This window comes from Primulina tabacum, chromosome 5 (assembly GCF_025594145.1).
Source record: "Primulina tabacum isolate GXHZ01 chromosome 5, ASM2559414v2, whole genome shotgun sequence".
In the NCBI taxonomy this organism is placed as follows: domain Eukaryota; kingdom Viridiplantae; phylum Streptophyta; class Magnoliopsida; order Lamiales; family Gesneriaceae; genus Primulina; species Primulina tabacum.
This window is the reverse complement of record NC_134554.1, coordinates 2,918,214-2,936,290: the sequence shown is the minus strand read 5'-3', so window position 1 is coordinate 2,936,290 and position 18,077 is coordinate 2,918,214. Positions and strand designations below refer to the sequence as shown.

The 18,077-nt window shown below is 33.8% G+C and overlaps 5 protein-coding genes across 13 annotated transcripts; 3 read left to right on the top strand and 2 right to left on the bottom strand.

Annotated features, from left to right (window-relative positions):
- Nucleotides 1-1,897: 1,897 nt before the first annotated feature.
- LOC142545624 (putative protein phosphatase 2C 55) lies at nucleotides 1,898-5,194 on the bottom strand. The gene is made up of 3 exons (XM_075652899.1): nucleotides 4,877-5,194; nucleotides 4,461-4,829; nucleotides 1,898-2,020 (listed from the first exon to the last, which is right to left on the bottom strand). The coding sequence occupies exons 1-3, from the start codon at nucleotides 5,192-5,194 to the stop codon at nucleotides 1,898-1,900; spliced, it is 810 nt and encodes a 269-aa protein (XP_075509014.1).
- Nucleotides 5,195-5,785: 591 nt separating this feature from the next.
- On the top strand, nucleotides 5,786-6,592 carry LOC142545565 (putative protein phosphatase 2C 55). The gene has a single exon (XM_075652816.1). It carries the CDS (start codon nucleotides 5,786-5,788, stop codon nucleotides 6,590-6,592), a length of 807 nt encoding a protein of 268 aa, XP_075508931.1.
- A 1,643-nt stretch (nucleotides 6,593-8,235) lies between these two features.
- Nucleotides 8,236-10,165, top strand: LOC142545501 (protein EARLY RESPONSIVE TO DEHYDRATION 15-like). 3 transcript variants are annotated; one of them, XM_075652725.1, is made up of 3 exons: nucleotides 8,236-8,390; nucleotides 8,762-9,138; nucleotides 9,818-10,165. In XM_075652725.1, exons 2-3 carry the CDS (start codon nucleotides 8,790-8,792, stop codon nucleotides 9,898-9,900), a joined length of 432 nt encoding a protein of 143 aa, XP_075508840.1. In that variant the 5' UTR covers nucleotides 8,236-8,390; nucleotides 8,762-8,789; the 3' UTR covers nucleotides 9,901-10,165. The 3 variants fall into 3 exon arrangements, with proteins under 3 accessions (XP_075508840.1, XP_075508842.1, XP_075508841.1); XM_075652727.1 differs by having other exon boundaries at nucleotides 8,240-8,329; XM_075652726.1 differs by having other exon boundaries at nucleotides 8,247-8,374.
- A 329-nt stretch (nucleotides 10,166-10,494) lies between these two features.
- LOC142545500 (GTP-binding protein BRASSINAZOLE INSENSITIVE PALE GREEN 2, chloroplastic) lies at nucleotides 10,495-14,598 on the bottom strand. Of its 7 annotated transcripts, none has more exons than XM_075652721.1 (6): nucleotides 14,452-14,581; nucleotides 14,237-14,313; nucleotides 13,338-13,518; nucleotides 11,930-13,252; nucleotides 11,636-11,799; nucleotides 10,495-11,106 (listed from the first exon to the last, which is right to left on the bottom strand). In XM_075652721.1, the coding sequence occupies exons 3-6, from the start codon at nucleotides 13,453-13,455 to the stop codon at nucleotides 10,756-10,758; spliced, it is 1,956 nt and encodes a 651-aa protein (XP_075508836.1). In that variant the 5' UTR covers nucleotides 13,456-13,518; nucleotides 14,237-14,313; nucleotides 14,452-14,581; the 3' UTR covers nucleotides 10,495-10,755. The 7 variants fall into 7 exon arrangements, with proteins under 7 accessions (XP_075508836.1, XP_075508834.1, XP_075508833.1 ...); XM_075652719.1 differs by having other exon boundaries at nucleotides 14,237-14,325; nucleotides 14,499-14,580; XM_075652718.1 differs by having other exon boundaries at nucleotides 14,237-14,325; nucleotides 14,452-14,577.
- A 1,002-nt stretch (nucleotides 14,599-15,600) lies between these two features.
- On the top strand, nucleotides 15,601-17,164 carry LOC142544568 (putative F-box protein At5g04010). The gene has a single exon (XM_075651607.1). The coding sequence runs from the start codon at nucleotides 15,631-15,633 to the stop codon at nucleotides 16,396-16,398; it is 768 nt and encodes a 255-aa protein (XP_075507722.1). The 5' UTR covers nucleotides 15,601-15,630; the 3' UTR covers nucleotides 16,399-17,164.
- The last annotated feature ends 913 nt before the right edge of the window (nucleotides 17,165-18,077 follow it).

Sequence of the window (18,077 nt, the reverse complement as noted above, 5' to 3'; positions counted from 1 at the left end):
TTATATATATATATATATATATATATCTTGCTACATAAAGAAATATGATTAGATCTCTTTTGTACATTTTATTTGAAATAATTCGGGTAAATTACATTTTTTTTTACCTTAGAATCTCTTATGTTATTCGAATCAAGGTCGCATTAAGGGACTTTAATCCCGCAATTCATAGCAAGAACCTTGAAATTGTACGAGAAAAGAATGTATATATAATTGGTAAATCGATAAGATATTTGAATATTTGAGAGATTTCTACGTAATGCCAAATAATCAATCTTGGAAATTGGTATATATATCACAAAACTCTACCCCGAGTCCCACCATATAATAGCATATAATAGGCACTGAACTCAATTTTGGGTTGATTGATTGAATTTGCTTCTCATAGACTTATTCCGCTTTTAAAAAAAAAATTATAAAATAAAAAAAAATCGAGGTATGGAATTAAGTATTTAGGTTGTACTTAATACATGAACTTGTTTGGATATATAAAATTGCAGTGAATTTCAAATAAGCATATCAAACTATGCAATTTGATAAAAATTATAATAAATCTCAAATATATTTGATCATTTGAAATATATCTTTCATACTCTTTTCAAAATTCAAATCAAATCCAACTGTCCAAACACAGTGGTTTTAATAGTTGATGTTTCTCACCATGTTTTTTATATGCTTTTACTTACACTATTTTTTATTTGTATTTTGTTACCTAGTAGCCAAAAGACCCTTTGATTATCGCTTGAAATCTTAAAATATATTCTCAAAAAACTTCGTTATCATCTAAGAGAGTAAACAAATCGAATCGAACCAAATATATTGAAAATTTTAAGATTTATTCGAGTTCAAGTTTAATTCAAAACTCGAAAAATTTAATTTTTGGTTCGAGTTCGATTCGAATCAGGACTTGGATTTGAGTTGGGATTGAAAGATTCGAACATATGCTCGAGCTACTGGAACTATTACCTGAAAATAAATAGATAAAATCTTGAAATCTATTTATTTAATATATATTTATATTATATTAATAAAATAACAATAGTCAAGAGGGGCTCGAGAACTATCAAACAATATAATTTGGGCTCAAATTCGACTCGAAAAAATTCGAACATGTTTGAGTTCAGCTCAAGTTCGGTATATTCAAATACGAATCAAATATTTTTCAAGACGATTCGAAAAATTCATGAACCGATTCGATTCGTTTAAACCTTTATTCCCACCTATCAATTCCAGTTTCAATTTCAATAACAAATTTTGAAGCTTATTATTACATGTTTATTTTTCAAGTAACGAAGAGTATGCAAAATAATTTTCCTGACTTGAGATATAATTAGTTCATTATTTGATTCGGTTTGAAAGATATACTTTTTCTTTGCGGTTCTTTCCCATTATTCTACAATAGGAAGTATGTTAAATGAGGCATGAAAAACGTCATGATTCATGCGCGCAGAAATTCAATAAGTAAGACTAATTAGTTTTGCTTAGGAATAACGCTGCATTATTAAATATCCTACTCTTTTTTTATCGCCGCCTTCTAGTTAACTAACCCACACAGCCACATGAGCATAGGCCGGGCAACGAAAACAGAATATTCTTTTGCATAAAATACCTACGACAAAGTAACAAAAAACAAACAAAAGAAAAGGAGAAAAGAGGAAGAATTATTAAAATTTTGACCAATTGATTTGGTTCGGTGGGTTCACACCTCACCGAATTATAACCTAATATTTCCTCTATAAATATGAAAAGCCGGTGCACTTATATTACACAAAACTATCTTTCAATGGCAGGGATGCAATACAAATTCTTTCCGACCGACTTCTTGTTCCCTCTCCAACAATCCCCCGCGGCCGCTGGCGGAGGAGACGGCTCGGCCCAGCCTGTTTCGCCAGTCATATCAACAAGAGATATCGGCGTTCCCGAAGGGTCGAAGCAGCTGCCTAATTCCATAGCCATGACCAACGGCAAGATTGTGAAGCCAGCCAATCCTGTCATCGTCAACAACAAGAAGCCTGTCTCCCTATCATTCACAAGAAAAATCAAGCATATTGAGCCATGAGTTAATATAGAGCTAGCTTTTCTTTACCAATAAATCCTGCATATATATATAGATCGCAACCGGAACTGATCCATTTGTCATATATATATATATATATATATATATATATATATATATATATACGCACACACGCACACACAGCGAACCCATTTTTCGATGTTTTGAGAAGCCTGGAGTTTTGTAGAGGTTTATATATGATCAGCAATAACCTGTTGTACGTTTTATCATCATCAATTTTGTAATTTCGTAGTCTCAAAATATAATACTAAGTAATTAGCATAGATCCCTTTTGTATTAACGACAACAAACGTATTTATTTATGAAATAATAATAAATTAAACCCTGACCTTATTTTTTAGAATCTTGGGAACCCATTGTTGCTATTTTTCGATGCGTTCTGGATTAATTCAAAAGATCGATACAGTAACATGTAAATCACGGCTGATTTTATTGTTATATATAGGAAACTTGTCTTGTTTATTATGAAGCTGTCATTGACTTGTCCAAGGTCCTCTTCGAAATCGGATGCCTCTGCCTAATTCGCTCTACTTCAATGCTACGTTGTGTTTGCACGTGATTTTTTTTTTATTTCAAAATAATTTTTATATATTAACAATCACTCTTAATTGTCTTAATTAATCAATTAAATTTATATTAACAATTTTCAAATTATTTTAATATTTCTCTGAAGTTAATCTTGTTTGTTGAAAAAACCTTGTTAGAAATAGTAATTCAAAAACTAACATCTACACCATGTTATTTAATTCAGTTTTATATTTTAAATTTATGTTATTAATTAATTTTAAAAAAGAAATCATGTTATCAATTTATTCATTTGTTTTTTTAAGGAGTTTCTAGAAGCTAGGTAGAGCAAAGAAAATATTAAATACTCTACAAGTACTTTTTGATAATTACTATTATTTAGACCACATATTGGACATGGAAAATTGAGGAGAGGATATAATTTTAAAATCAATTATTTCCAATATCGTGAGGGTAATAGTTGCTGTAGCTACAAGTATGCATTTGTTTGAAACTAATAAAAAGAAAACCGGTTTATTGATTTTTTAAAAAAAATTAATGAATTTATTATAAAAGTAAACTAATGAAAAATAAGTATAAAAAACAATAAGAATAATTAGGTAATTGAAATGAAACATATATTAAAAGTATTATCCCTCAAAACTTGGTTTGTCGATCAATTTGGAGAAAAAGCATTATTTATTTGATCCCACAAATAATCTTTTAATTGAATTAATTTACACACAACAACTGTGAAATAGTCTCACGTATAAATTTTATAAGAAATATCTTCGATTCTATCTTGTATAAAAAAAAATTATGTTAAAATATTAATTTTTATTATAAATATAAACCGAGTCAATCCATAATTTTATGATTTTTAAATAATTAATTTTAATTTGATTTGATCGGGATTTGTTCGAGGGCAATTAATAAGCTTATGGCTTCCGGCAAAAGTTTGAATTTCAGCACGTTCCTGGTCAAATTTATATTGGTACACTCGTGTTTTAGAAATTTCACTTTCCATATAAATTAAAATCAACTCCAGGGTGACGTGGGAATTTGATGCTCAGGGACACTTTTCACAGTTGAAAAAAAAAAGGATTTGGTCCTCAGGGACAATTTATTCAACATTGCATAGGGTTGAGTTTGAAAAAAATACAATTTTACTATATAGTTCTTGTAACAAAAATAATTTATATTACACTTGTTAAAAAAATAAGGAATAGACATGAAATATTTCAAAATATGAGGAAAAAATCTCATCATTTTTTCTTTTATTTTTTGTTTAATATTTGTGCTATAATATAAATTTTATTATTGTTACATAAGTCATGTAGGAAAGTATTGATGTCAAATGATCAATATTTGATGAATTTTGTGGTTTCATGTGAAAAAACCAAAATAAAAAAATAAAAGTTATTGGATGAAAACTCAATTTTGAAAAGTTTAACGATTAAAACTTAAAACAAGCTAACTTACAGGACTAATATTTAAATTTTCCCATCTAGTTCCTTCTTTTTTAATTGGCCACTCGGTTGTTTATTTAGAAAAAATTGTATTTTTGGTTGTTTATATTTATATTTTTTCGATTTTGGTCTTCTTTGAAGTTAAATTTCAATAATAATCCATTATATTTGTTTTTTTAACGATTTTATTCATTTTTTTCTTTATTTTATTATCTGTGAGACGAAATTATTAAAATTTTGACGAAATGAGATGTTCAAAATGAATCCAGCCAACTCGTAAACCATTCGATCTAAATTTGATAATAATAATATCGAGTTCGAACTTTTTCATAATTGTTTATAGATCGTAAGCCTATATTTACTGAATCAACAAATTAAAGAAATCTTGAAAACATAATCAGAAAAAGTACATTAATACGGACAACGAAGGCAGCAACGACCGTAATATCGGCGTATTTCCCGCCAAAGTGCAGAACCCCTGCCTCGTAGCCCGACGACTCGAATGGGGTGTGGATATTTTCATTCAAAGAGTTCTGGCGCATCACCTTAGCCAATTTCCAAGCCACCAACTCCGGCTCATTCGCTTCCTCCTGACACAGCCTCACCACTTCCTCTATATCATCAGGATACACGTTGTCGAAAAGCCCGTCGGTCCCGGCGATTATGACATCACCACTCTCTACGGTCACCGTGTTCTCTTCCGCCACGTCCGGGGTATCGCCCGAGAAGTTTTCCCCAACTGAAAAGGATGGTTGAATTTGTGCTGCTGTGTGGGTGAACTATACACAATCTTTCCCCACCTTATAACCAAGAATCCACTGTCCACCACGTTCAATGCGCGGAGGGTTCTCCCGGCGATGGTGAGGATGCAGGCGGTCGGTTTTCCAGTAAGCTTCATGAAGAAAGCACTTCGGGTCCACGGCGCTCTTGCGGCGGCGGTTCTTGATTGCTTCCACGGTTCCACCACGTTGCGCATCAGTTCTGATCTCGAGTACTCTCCTGCGTCGACGCCTCTATTCGAACATCCGCCCACGCCATCCGCCACTCCAATGGCGTTGGCCTCCTCAAAGACGAAGTGGGCATCTTCGCCGAGTCGTTTTCTTTGGGTAAGCAGAAGAATCCGGTGATCATCGACATTGATCATGTTTACAGATGAATCTCTTGATTTTGCTTTATCTCGATCAGCATTATGTTTTCTCTGTTAATTCTAACAAAAAATTATAGGTTTGTGAGTTATTTGGACCAAATAGGATTCTACATAAGGTAGGTAATAACAAGTTAGGATCCCATGAACAATTATAAGTTCAACCAATCACATTTTCACACGTTTACTACGGCAAAATTTTTTTCCTAAAAAACCAAAAATAAAATTAGGTGAAAATCAAATAACATATAAAATCTTAGGATCACAGATTTTATGGGTTTGATGTAATCGATTAATGAACTAACAAGCTAACAAATCATTTATATGGATCACAAAAAATTAAAGCGAATATCACTAAGATCTAGCGATAATCAAAATCTTATCTGTTAGCAAGAAAATAACATAAAAGTTGGAATCAAAAGTAATATAGAATTTCAGTCCAATTAGTGCTACACTTTCAAACTTGGATTTAGAATTTCACTCCTATTGGTTTACTTAAATATCTGCTCTGGTGCAAATCTCTCAAGACGTATATGTGTACATATACATCAATCCAAAGGGAAACTTTTCATACGAATTCAATGCAAGACAATGGTGATCATTAAACGCAAATTCAAGAGGTCTATAAGAAAACGTGGATGTCCGAAAATATACATGGCTGGTGGATCCTTCTACTCACCCAAAAATAACAAGTCGAAACCCCTAGGCGTAGACGCCCACTTCATCTCAAAGGAGGCCAATGCCATTGGTGTGGCGGACGGGGTTGGCCGATGGGGGGAAAATGGCATCAACGCAGGAGAATTCTCTAGAGAACTCATGCGCAACGCGCTGGACTCAATCAAGAATCACCCTGGTGGTGATGTAGTGCTAGACCCCAAGCGAGTGCTTTACGAAGCCTTCTCAAACACGAAGGCGAAGGGCTCTTCCACCGCCTGCATCATCACACTCTCCGGAAGACACATCCGTGCGGCCAACTTGGGTGACAGCGGTTTCATGGTTATGAGGAGAGGAAAGATTGTGTACACTTCGCCTGTACAGCAGCACAAATTCAACCATCCTTATCAGCTGGGAAAATATGAGGGTGGCGATGTACTGGAGAAAGCAGATGAGATCATGGTGCCGGTAGAGTGTTACGACATCATCGTCGCGGGAACCGACGGACTTTTCGACAATATGTTTCCTGAGGATATTGAGGCTGTGGTAAAGCAGTGTTTGGGGGAAGGATATGATCAGAATCCGGTGGCTTTCAATTTGGCTATGGCGGCCCGCCGGAACTCCTTGGATAAAACTAGGTGCTCACCATTTGATATAAATGCCCGCCAAGCCGGGGTTCTGCCCTTCGGAGGCAAATGTGATGATATTACAGTGGTTGTTGCCCATATCCTTCCTTCGAGCTGATTATGGTCCTAAAAAGTTGCATATCCAGCTCGATTCTTTAATTTTGTTGTTATAGCAGATATTTCGTATATGCATGCAGAAAAGTTTAAACAATGTTATCATATGGCCGGATTATTGTCTAAATCAGAAAGTTTAATTTTAGTGTAATTGGTTGGTTAATCTTGATTCAAGATTCATGCGAGATTGCTTACGAGTTTCGTGATTAATGGACTGGGTTGATCCAGAACCGTCCAAACCAATCCAGCATAATCCATTTCAATCTGGAACAATTAATGTGATTTAGGGTCGGTCTAAATACGATATTCTAGCTTAATTGGATTTGTTTTTTAACCTTGATCCGGAACCGTAACCAATCTGGAATCGGTTCCAATTCGGTCTGTACATTCTTTTAAAATAAATTTGATTATTTTTATGTTTAATAATTATCACTTGTAATTCTACATACAACAAATAGTAATTTAATTATCAAATACTTTTCTTAATAAACGTCACGTTTAGGTACATACTGATTGAAGATGGAAAAAAAAATTCAATCCGATATCAACATGGTCCTATTATTTTCTAATTCGGTCAACAGTCTAGTCAAATGTGAAGTTTTATAATGTCAGGTAACTTGATTTTAAAGTTTCAAATTCGAACATTAATTTGATTTCAGTCCTTATCTGTAAAAAAAAATTTGCAATGCCTGATTGCACAAAAAAAATCTGCATTCCTTGGGTTGGTAGCTTCGATGCTACAGTCCCACATGGTTTGGATGGACAAGATTCACACACATATTTTATTTTAAAAAAATTAGTGAACCCCATGTATATGTGGCTAAATTTAGACAATTGATTCTATCATGAGTTAGTATCCCTATATGTAGGATGAAATCAACCCTTGGGTTCATATATTTTTTCACAGATAAAATTTGTAAAATATGATACAAATATATGATATTTGAGTATCAACAATTTTATATCTGAAATAAAAGATAAGATTTTAAGCATAAAATTGGAACAAATATATTAATATCAACATCCACTATACTTTTTGGGTGTTCAGATATCATTTATTTGTATCAGATATGAAAGAGTCGATCCTCAAATATCATATATTTGTACCATACTTTCGATATTTTGTAATGATTTTCATCCGAGAAAAAAACATGGATCATTAATATAGATATTTTTTATAAATATTTGAGTATTAAAAAAAATTATATATTAATATTATAAATGAAATATTCACTACTGAAATATCATATATTAGTATAACATTTTCGATGTTTCGTATCTATTTTTATTCTAAAAAAAATGAGTCATTAATATCAATACTTGTTATAAATGTTTGTGCATTCAAAAAATATATATCAGTTTTTGTACTCAAATATCACATAATATTATAATATTTTGTATTAATTTTTATTCGAGAAAAAAATATAAATCTAAAGAATACAATTATTATTATTATTATTATTTTTTTGTAGATTTATGAGTGCAAAGACATGCTTTTCTAACATAGTTTGATAGCAAATAAAAGTTATCTTATTGGTAATTCATCGTTCATTTCTTCTATGATGTTTATAATTCACTGTTGTAATGACGTCACCACCTTGGTCATCTCGTAGGGGACCACTATGAATACAAGTCTTCTTGAGGTCATCAATCCGTGGCTAGGTTCGGTCACTCCCGAGGCCTAAGGTTAGGATCAATCATCTCGCCTCGTACGCCTACGTAACTTCCGCTCCCGCTCTGAGTAAGATCCATTGCTCAATTGTTGAGACTTCGATCCCATAGAGCGGTATAGTTTCTTCAAGGTGATGTTTATGGATTCGAATCCACTCAATTTCCTTTTAGATTTCAGATTTATCCCTCTATTTTTCGTTTTCCAGAGTGTTCATTGCGATCTGAGTTTGTAAATTTATATTTACGTTTGAATCCACGGACCTGAATTCGCTTTTTGGGATTTATTTTATGAATTTTGAAGTGTGATGCAAGGTTCTCGAGCTATAGATTGCACTTCAATGTGCATTAACCAAATCCAATTTTTTTTTTCTTGTTCGACTCGATGAATTTAAGCTTTGATGCCTTATAATGATTGTAATTCTGCTTGATTCAACTTGTTTGCTCAGTCTTCCAAGCGGCTTGATTTTTTAGAGATTATTTTTAAATTTGTTGCTTGATTCAGGTGGTTTTCATTCGAACAGCGTAGCATCATGGCTCTAGTGTCTGGAAGAGGGTCGGTGCTCAACCCGAATGCACCACTCTTCGTACCGGCGGCGATGCGGGAGGTGGAGGACTTCTCTCCGGAGTGGTGGAACCTGGTGACCACCTCCGCTTGGTTTCGAGATTATTGGCTCAGCCAGCAACAAGGAAATGATGATTTTGGTGAAGTGATCGGCGGATTTGATGGAAACGAGGCCCTTGAGTTCTTGCCCGAGAACATTGATGTCTGTGTGGATGATGATATCTTGACTATGGAAGCCCAGTTTGAGGAATTTCTCCATGCATCTGAGACTGAGACTGATCGTGAGAGCAAGCAAGTCAAGGGAATGCATGAAAATGGTAACTTACGCACTTAAAAATCCGATTTTTGTTCTTCAAAAATACTTTTTTATTTTATTTTTTTGGGTTTCAAAAAGATCCAATTTGAGAATGATTATTCGTTTAGAAAATTTGATTTTAAAGAATACATTATATGAACCTCTATGATCGAAAATATTATGCATATGATTGTTAAGATTTTGTTTATATGTTTACATTTTGAAGTGATATGTATTTGGTTAGATTTTGTGATATAAAAGGTGTTCTACTTGTATTGGAATTTGGATGAAAAGTGAAAATGAACGCATTTTTTATATGTACGCAAAAGGAATTCACCAAAAGAAAGAGGAAAAACTTTACGAAAGGAATATTGATACATGCTGATTTAATACTTAATGGCTGGGTAAGTACCAAGTAAGGTGTCTTGCATATCTTAGCCTTTTATAATAGTTGAAGTAGTGGTTTCAATCATACCATTTTCATGGAAATTCTATGTCCAATCTAAAATCCCAATCTAAAATCGTAGGACAAATTTGAATGGTGCCATGTTACACCATCTTCTTGCAGTATATGTAACAAACTTCAAAATTTTCTTGAAAATCCTTGAAGCCCAGTTCTGTACTTCTGTTTCTATTTTTTTTTCCTGTAATAAATTTTGCCATATTGATGTATTTTACATGCTATGATTACTTTTCATTAGGTTTTAGCAAGAATGCTGAAGCACTTGTCAAGAACATGAGCGTGACAAACCATAGAAGCCCGAGGGATCCTGTGAAGCCGTGAGATAAGCCAGCCAAACATGTTAACCCCAAGTGCAGCCCCCGTTTCATTCAGCAGCCACACTGAACTCTGTGTGTGTGTGGATCTCAGTTCATATTCGGCTTAGTAGCGGTCTCTGTTTCTTGTAATCTTATGTACAGAACAAGGTTCCAACCCCTTCTACTTCTTGTTCACAGTTTGATGTCTCTTAGTTTTTAAGCATATGAAAAGATGTTGTAGATATACCAAGAGGAATAAATTAAATGAGCACTTGTTATTTGTATTTTCAGTGTTTTTTTCTCATATTTACTACATATGACTCGGAACAATTTGATTTTAAATTCACCACATGCCCATGAATCGTTTGTTGAAAAGAACAAAAGGTATGAGATCATCTTTATTTGCATAATTGGAAACATCTTGACATATACCTACTTTACTCTCAAGTTTTACTTTAATCGTTCATCTGCTAAATTCTATTTGTCATGACTTAAATAATTTACATTACTTTTCAAGTACTAACCAAATACACTATGTTTTCATATTTACAGGTACCCACATGGCCACATGCTATCATAAAACTATATAATCCACCACATTTTGAGCTAAAATTATCTCTTCGGTAAGAAATAAGAATATCCCATTCAAAAGACGCAATAATCACCTTGTTTCCCAATATTTCTTTCATTAAATTTCTAGAAAAAAATTCTCCGGAATAATCAGAAAGATATCAAAACTTTACCTGAGCATCTTGCTGATCTACCTACATTTGCCAGTTTTTCAAAATACTGATGTTCCTTTTGGTTCAACCATAAGACCTTCCCTGGACTGGTAAAGCATTTTCAAAATAATGCATCAACTTTAACCAGGGTTTTCTCTTCAACTTGGAATATCTGAATGCAACTCTTCTCTCTCTTCTTCAATTTTCCTTGATTTAGCTTCAAATTTAATCTGATTGGCTATTGCATCAGATATCGCCTTTGGAAGCCAAAATCCAGGGCGTTCGAGAAATGGAGCACGATCAAGTACCAAAGGTTCACGCAAAGTGATCTGGATGCCGTCATACGTCCACAAACTCAAGTTTGCTTCGCCTTTCAAACCCAAAGAGAACCAACCTAAGCCTGCTACTGCAATATCAACGCTGTTCACATCCCAGCTGGTTCCAGATGCATTGATGTCTCTATTTTCCCAAGCTCCCAGTTCAGAAATTCGGTCTGTACAAATGGGTGGCTGGAAAAAAACACCCAAAATGGTCAAAATATTTGGTAGTCAGAGTTCTATCTATTGAATGGAAGTATACCATTCATATGAAAGGTCAAAGTGAGTAACACATTTAATCTAAGAACTTTTTATCATCATTCAATATGATGAAAAGGAGTGAGGACAAAGACAGCAGGCAGCTGGATAAAAAAATAATAAATAAAGTAACAAACACTGATGATAAATGAGGAAGGTGTGGTCTTAAGGAGATTTCGTTCAGTTTGCATAGGAATTTCATGCATATTGTTCGTCTTGAAGAGCATGCTAGGCAAACCAATTGACTGAAACTACGAATGGGAAGCTGAGTTGTAGAATTATGTTGACAAATCCGGAAATATTTGAATAAAGAGGATGAAAAATTTTTGTAAAAAAAGAATGAATGATTTGTCCAATCTTTATTGAAGCACAAAAATTTTACATATTTCTGTTAGACAGTTTTGGTGTAAGTTCCATGGGGTTGATGCAGTAAAAGCTTCTCTTATGTGGTCAAAATCGTTACCTGCAGCCTAATTCCAGCATGGTTGCTCTTGGTCTCATCAGCATTTTCTATCTTTCCTAGATGAAGAGAAACACTTGGTGACAAAAATACAGTCACGTAGATTGTATCCACAGAAGCTTGATTCAGATCGAGTCTAACTAAGCCTCCAACATGTATTGCTTGACCTGTCTGCAGATGTTACAATAATTTATCATACGTAATCGGGGGTTGAAAAGGGCAGACAACATTTAACTGCGTTGAAAAGTGAAGGTGATATGAAATGCCAGAAGAAATATAACAACGTCATCCAATAACTTGCCTTTATCCTAAAAGTTCGAGGTTGAAGTTCTTTACGTATCTCAACCATTTTCTGCTCATCCCTGTTCAATCTCACAGACATCAAATATGGATGTAAAAGACCAGGAGTATCATACATCTTAGCTTTAGCTGATAATATTCCTCCAATCCTCAGGATCCCAAGGGTTGTTCCTGGAACAGCAGCTTCTGTAAGCTTTGTAATCTTCACCCCTTCTTTCTTTGAAAAAGCATTTATCAATGTTGACTTTCCAGCATTCTGAGCCCCAATCACCCAAACATTCCCTCTAGGCCCAGCTAAGTCCTTCACGAAAGCCAGCAAATTTCGCACACCCAAATCCTTGCGTGAACTAACCAAATAAACTCCACTGAGTTTAGGTGCTCCATTTGCCTTAGCACGGTGTCGAACCCATCTATCCAACCGTGTAGGTGAAATTTGAGAAGGGAGAAGATCAACCTTCGTCGCCACAAGAACAAGCTTAGGCAACTTGTTCCTAAGCTTAAAACCGTCTTTCCCTCCTTCAAATGCTTTGAACAAGGACCTAGCTGCACGTTTAGGAAAAGACCCATCAAAATCAACACAATCAACAACCATAACCAACACGGTAGCATCTGCATTCCCTGTGGGTTTCATCAACCTCTTACTAATCAACTGATCAAAATCAAAATCAGGTATTAAATTTTCTGCCACTTGATTCTTCACCTGCCCATAGTTTCTAAGCGAATGGCACCTAGCGCAGACCGTCACTTCCTCCTTCTCTTTTTTAGCATCCCTAGCCATTCTTTTTTTCTCTGCCTTTGAAACTCTTATCCTTTTTCCCTTTTCAATTGTCTCCTCAGTAATGTTTCCGTAACCAACACCAGCTGGAGTAAAACCATCTAGTTCATTCAAATAATCATCTTCCACATCTTCCAACTCCGATCCAAATTCTCCTGATTCCCAATCAATTTCTTCATCTTCACTGTCATCCAATTTCACCACAACATCATCCTCAAAATCCTCGCCATCTTCTTCAAACTCATCAAAACTCTCAATCTCCTCCTCGCCACCAGCCAGTTCTGCCACTTTCATTCTTTTCATATAATATCCAGGGAGATTTTGGTCTTTATCTTGCATGAACACGCCACAACCAGGGCATATAGGCCCATAATTCTCATCTCCATCCCTCCCTTCACTCAAAATTAAACCTTTATCACCTTTCCTAAATGTCCTCACATTCTTTTTCTCTGTTTTCTCAACAATTGCTTTAGTATCTTTTACTGCTAAAACAACATGCAAATCTTTCTTCTTATATATGTCTTTCTTTGTTACCATATGCAGGCCTGAAAGGAAATGATTTTGGCCGGTGCGTTTTATCAAGTTAGCAAAATGCAATAAACAAAAGAAATTCCAGGGAGGTAGATTTACCTGATAAAACCTTAAATCTTGACAGACCTCTTGATTCAAACTTGTTGATCAAAGGCTGGTTGATATTAAGATTCGTGATACTTGAAGATAAAGAACTCATTGATAGCAAACATGCCATTTTTTGCTGCTTATCCCTTTGTTTCTCCCTAAATCATGTTCTATTTGGCGGAACAGGGATTAACTGGAGAAGACAAATAAACAGAGTTCCTAAGGAACAATTAAACATATATAATAATAATAAAATGGGTAAAAACTGAAATAATGGATTCATCTTTTTTGGTGAAGAAAACAATATTCGAGAAAAAGTCAGAAAAAAAGGTTTCAATCATTTTCTGTTTTTCTTCACTGTCATTGAGGGAAGCTAAGATTATCCACTCAAAAAGTTTAAACTTCGAACGGAGTCAAGCACATAGATAATTCAACAAACGATGTTATTATATTCCAAAATCTATCCAGCTACTGCTGTATCACTAATCACACAAAGGTAAACAGCATCGTGCTTGGCAGAAGTAAAGAATTTCATGAAGTATGCGGTACTCAACAATAAGGGAGGAAACATCAAGAAAGTTTAACTCTTCAAATAACATACCCATTCGAAACTGAAAACAAAGCATGACCAGTAGTAAAATCAGAAAATATTAAATGCATCTCAAGAGAAAGCTAACGAGGAATCCGTAAAATTTGTTTATTCTTCTCAATTGAAATAAGAATCGTTAAAAGTTCACTTTCTATTAAGGCGCACACACAAACATCTGATACGCATACAAATTTGTTCAAACTACCAATAATTCCATCCTCCCATTTAAAACTGTCCGACTTCTTCATTGAATAAAAGCGTAGTGACACCAATTGATTCAATGATGTGAAGTCTTCAGACTCCACGCCAAAAAAGGGCTAACCTTTTAAAGAATAGCAAAAAGAATCAAGGGAGATGAGCGTGTTACTCCTTGAATGAAAATTTATCCCATCAAAGCCCCTGTCGCACAACCTAGGTTCACTGAAAGTTAAGATCTTGGACAATGAATGGTGGAGAAATGGGTTGATTATCAAATATTTCAAGCATACAAACTCAAAGAAAAATGTGGTTCTGAAATCTAAATCGACAACAGGTTACCAAAATCTGAAGAAGTTGATAAAGTTGTGTCGAAGAAGAAGAAATACACGGAGAATGCGCAGAAGAGTGTGTTTCTTCTGTGTCCCGTCGTTGGTTAATCCGGTGACGATGCGGATGAAGATATCATATAACAAATAACTATTTCACCGTTTAGTAATAATAATAATTTCTAAAAATATTTGAAAATAACAAAATTTAGGAAATTTTTACCATATTTTTTTTATTATTATCGAGGACTAGCAAAACTTTGGTTAAATGAAATTAACTTTGCAGGTCGATTAAATTCAAAAATTCTATTATTTGAAATTCAAAATTTCTATTTCTGGCTTTTTAAATACGATCAAATCAGTTCATTTGGCCTGTTTTCAGATATTTTATATAAAAAAATCGATTAAACTAACTATACTTAAGCTTAAAGTTTTTGTATTCACTTTTACTCGATGGTTTTTTTTTATAAAAAAAAATCATATTTTTATAGTTTTTTACCAAATATTTGGCTAATTTGGCTACAAACAAAAATAATATATTTTCATTTAAAAAATAATAATAATATATTTTAACAAATTGATTTTTCGAACCGGTTCGAAAAATATTTGATTCATGTTTGAGCTTATCAAATTCAAACCAAACTCGAATATGTTCAAATTTTTTTTCGAGCCAAATTCGAGTTTAAATTATTTTGGTTGATAATTCACGTGTCGATCACGAATTTTAATATTTTATTAATATAATATAATTATATATTAAATAAATAAATTTCGAGTCATTTGAATACTTATTTTTTAACAATAGTTCGAATAATCCATAAATATATTTGAATCTTTCGAGTCGAATTCGAACTTAAGCTTTAATTCGAATTTAATTCAAACAATTTTTTAAAAACATTTTTGAATTTCTAACTGAACTCAAATTTAAATAAAATTAATTCGAACATCCAAATTTTTGTCATATTCCACCGAATTCAATTTATACATTAATATACAAATTATAATACTTCAAATAAAATATACTTGCAAATCATATGCAAAATTTTGAAAAATCCTGTCTTGTCTTACACGTGTCCTATGCTTGATTTCACACGTTTGCAGTGCTCTTACGTGGTGTAAAAGAACAAACAAGATAATGCTCATCAAAAAAACCCCAACATTTTCCCTCGCCACCCCGATAAAGCCCAAATCTATGTCGACTAGATCTTTGGAAATGAAATCTTCACCTCCATGGCAAATTCTTGATTTGGTAGCTCATTTTCTCGACCCCAAAAGCCTAGCAACTTCCGTCTGTGTTTGCAAATCATGGGCCATTTTCATGTCCTCAGACCATCTATGGCAACCTTTTTTCTCCGAGCACTACCCCTCGCTCTCCAACCTCCCCGCCGCCGCTGCAGAGTCCACATCATACCACAAACTATACTCCCTAGGCCACGCCGCTGAGAAACGCCGCCTCCAACCACCCCCCAAACCCGACCTCTCTCTCCAGCATCTCATATTCTCTATCGACATCCGAAACCACAAAGAATCCATTCTCACCTTGGTAAAGCCCGGCGGAGAGGTCAATCTGGACAACAACGGAAACATTTTCCGGTTTGACATCGACGTGGAATCGAAGAAATCAATGGGATTCGAAGCGTTGAATGGTCTGAAAATTACGTGGAATGTGGTGTTGAAGGGGTTTAGAAGCGTGTTTACGATGATGGATTGTGAGGGAAAGGGTAGCTTTATAATGGGACTGGAAGGGTGGTTTTCCAAGGAGCTTCCGTCAGCAGGGTGCTGCTCAGGCGGCGCCAGTGGGTTGGTGGTGGAGTTGAGGTTGGGGCTCCGGGAGAGCCGCGGGAAGGTGGTGATGGAGAAGATGAGTGTGGGGGTTCTGAGTATAGTGAGTTGGAGATATGTGGGCGTTAATGAGGTTCTTAGGTACTTGCAACATTTTCTTTTGCCATCTAATTTGTAACTTAGCGTATGTATATGCAAGAAAGTTCCCTTGTTAGTTTTACACTTGATCATAAGAATTAAATGTTTAACTTGGCATCTATTAATTACTCAAATGTATATGAATAAATAACCATAATAAAATCAATATACAAGGAATTCAATAAAGAAGCAAGAAAGCTCGTAAATAGATCAAAAGAGATTGCTAACATTATCTACGTATGGTGACAAAAATGTTTATACACCGCAAATAGCAATTTAATATTGAACTTGCATGAATTAATACAATTGATGAATCCTTCCGAGTCACCTCAAAATCACTCAATCCAGGTACAATTCATCCCTTTCTTGCTCGAGAACAGAAATCAAAATCTTCAAGCAAGTTTCCACATTTCCACCCACATCTTTCGGCATCAAATTCTCAGCAACATCAGCAGGAGTAATCTTAATTTCTCCCAACAGAACCTCAATCCTCCCAAACAAATCATGATCCTCTGGCCAAGATAATTCCTAGCCAAAATCTTGAACCCTTCAAAGCTACAATATGACAGTTCAATATGTTTATCCATTCGCCCTCTTCTGATCAAAGCTGGATCCAATTTTTCCACGTGATTTGTCGTGAAAACAATGAGTCTTTCACCTCCACAAGCTGACCAAATCCCATCTATGAAATTCAGAAGCCCGGAAAGAGTAACCTTACTCACGTTCTTTGCGTTATCTACAGGTTCCTCTTGCTCATGTTCTTTTTTGTCCCTTTTCTTGCTCCTCTGCCCGGTTAAATCCACTAAACGATCAAATGAAGCATATTATTTAGTAATATTTATTTAGCAGCATATATTAAAAATTGATCAAATTGCTTAAAAACAATGTTTGAAATCAGTTACACACAAAACATTTATCTCAATCATGTATCTCAATTGACACACAAAGAGTCTAAAAATATCTATATTCTAAATGGGAGAAAAAATTTTATATGAACTTAATATTGATTAATAATTTATTTTTATTCAATCTGTCTCATCTCCCTTCGTCTTCCCATTATTATATATCTTTTCATGAATTTGAAAGTAATGTATAAATTTAAAAAATTAAAATAATAATTATTTTGATTGAGTTAAGTACACTATTAATGATCCTTTTAAATTAACATACAAAATGACTTAAATAACATCACGCATATGACGAATTGAAAAAAAATGGTAAAATAGTAAGCTCACAATTAGAAGTCATATATTTAGTAGATATTATATTAATATATAATATATTATTTAGGGATATTTTTTTAGCGTCATATCGAAATTGACTAAATGCTTAAATAGTTTCATTGAAATCACTTACATACAAAGTAGTTTAATATTCAAAATATTAATAATTTTTTATTTTATAACATTATTATAGTAATTTTCTATGAATTTGATGTCAATGTATAATTAAAGTAATTAAATTTAAATTTAAAAATAAAAATAAAATAATAAATACATTAACTAAGTACTCTATTAATAATCCTATTAAACTAACGTAGAAAATAATTTTAAAGAACATCATGAACATGATAAATTATAAACAAACAAAACGGTAAAATATTGAGTTTACAAATGAAAATCATATATTTATAAAAGTAAAATAGATGTTAGTATTATTAGCAAAAAAAAATTTTTTAATATGTAACATGTAATTAAATTATATTTAAAAGTAAAATCA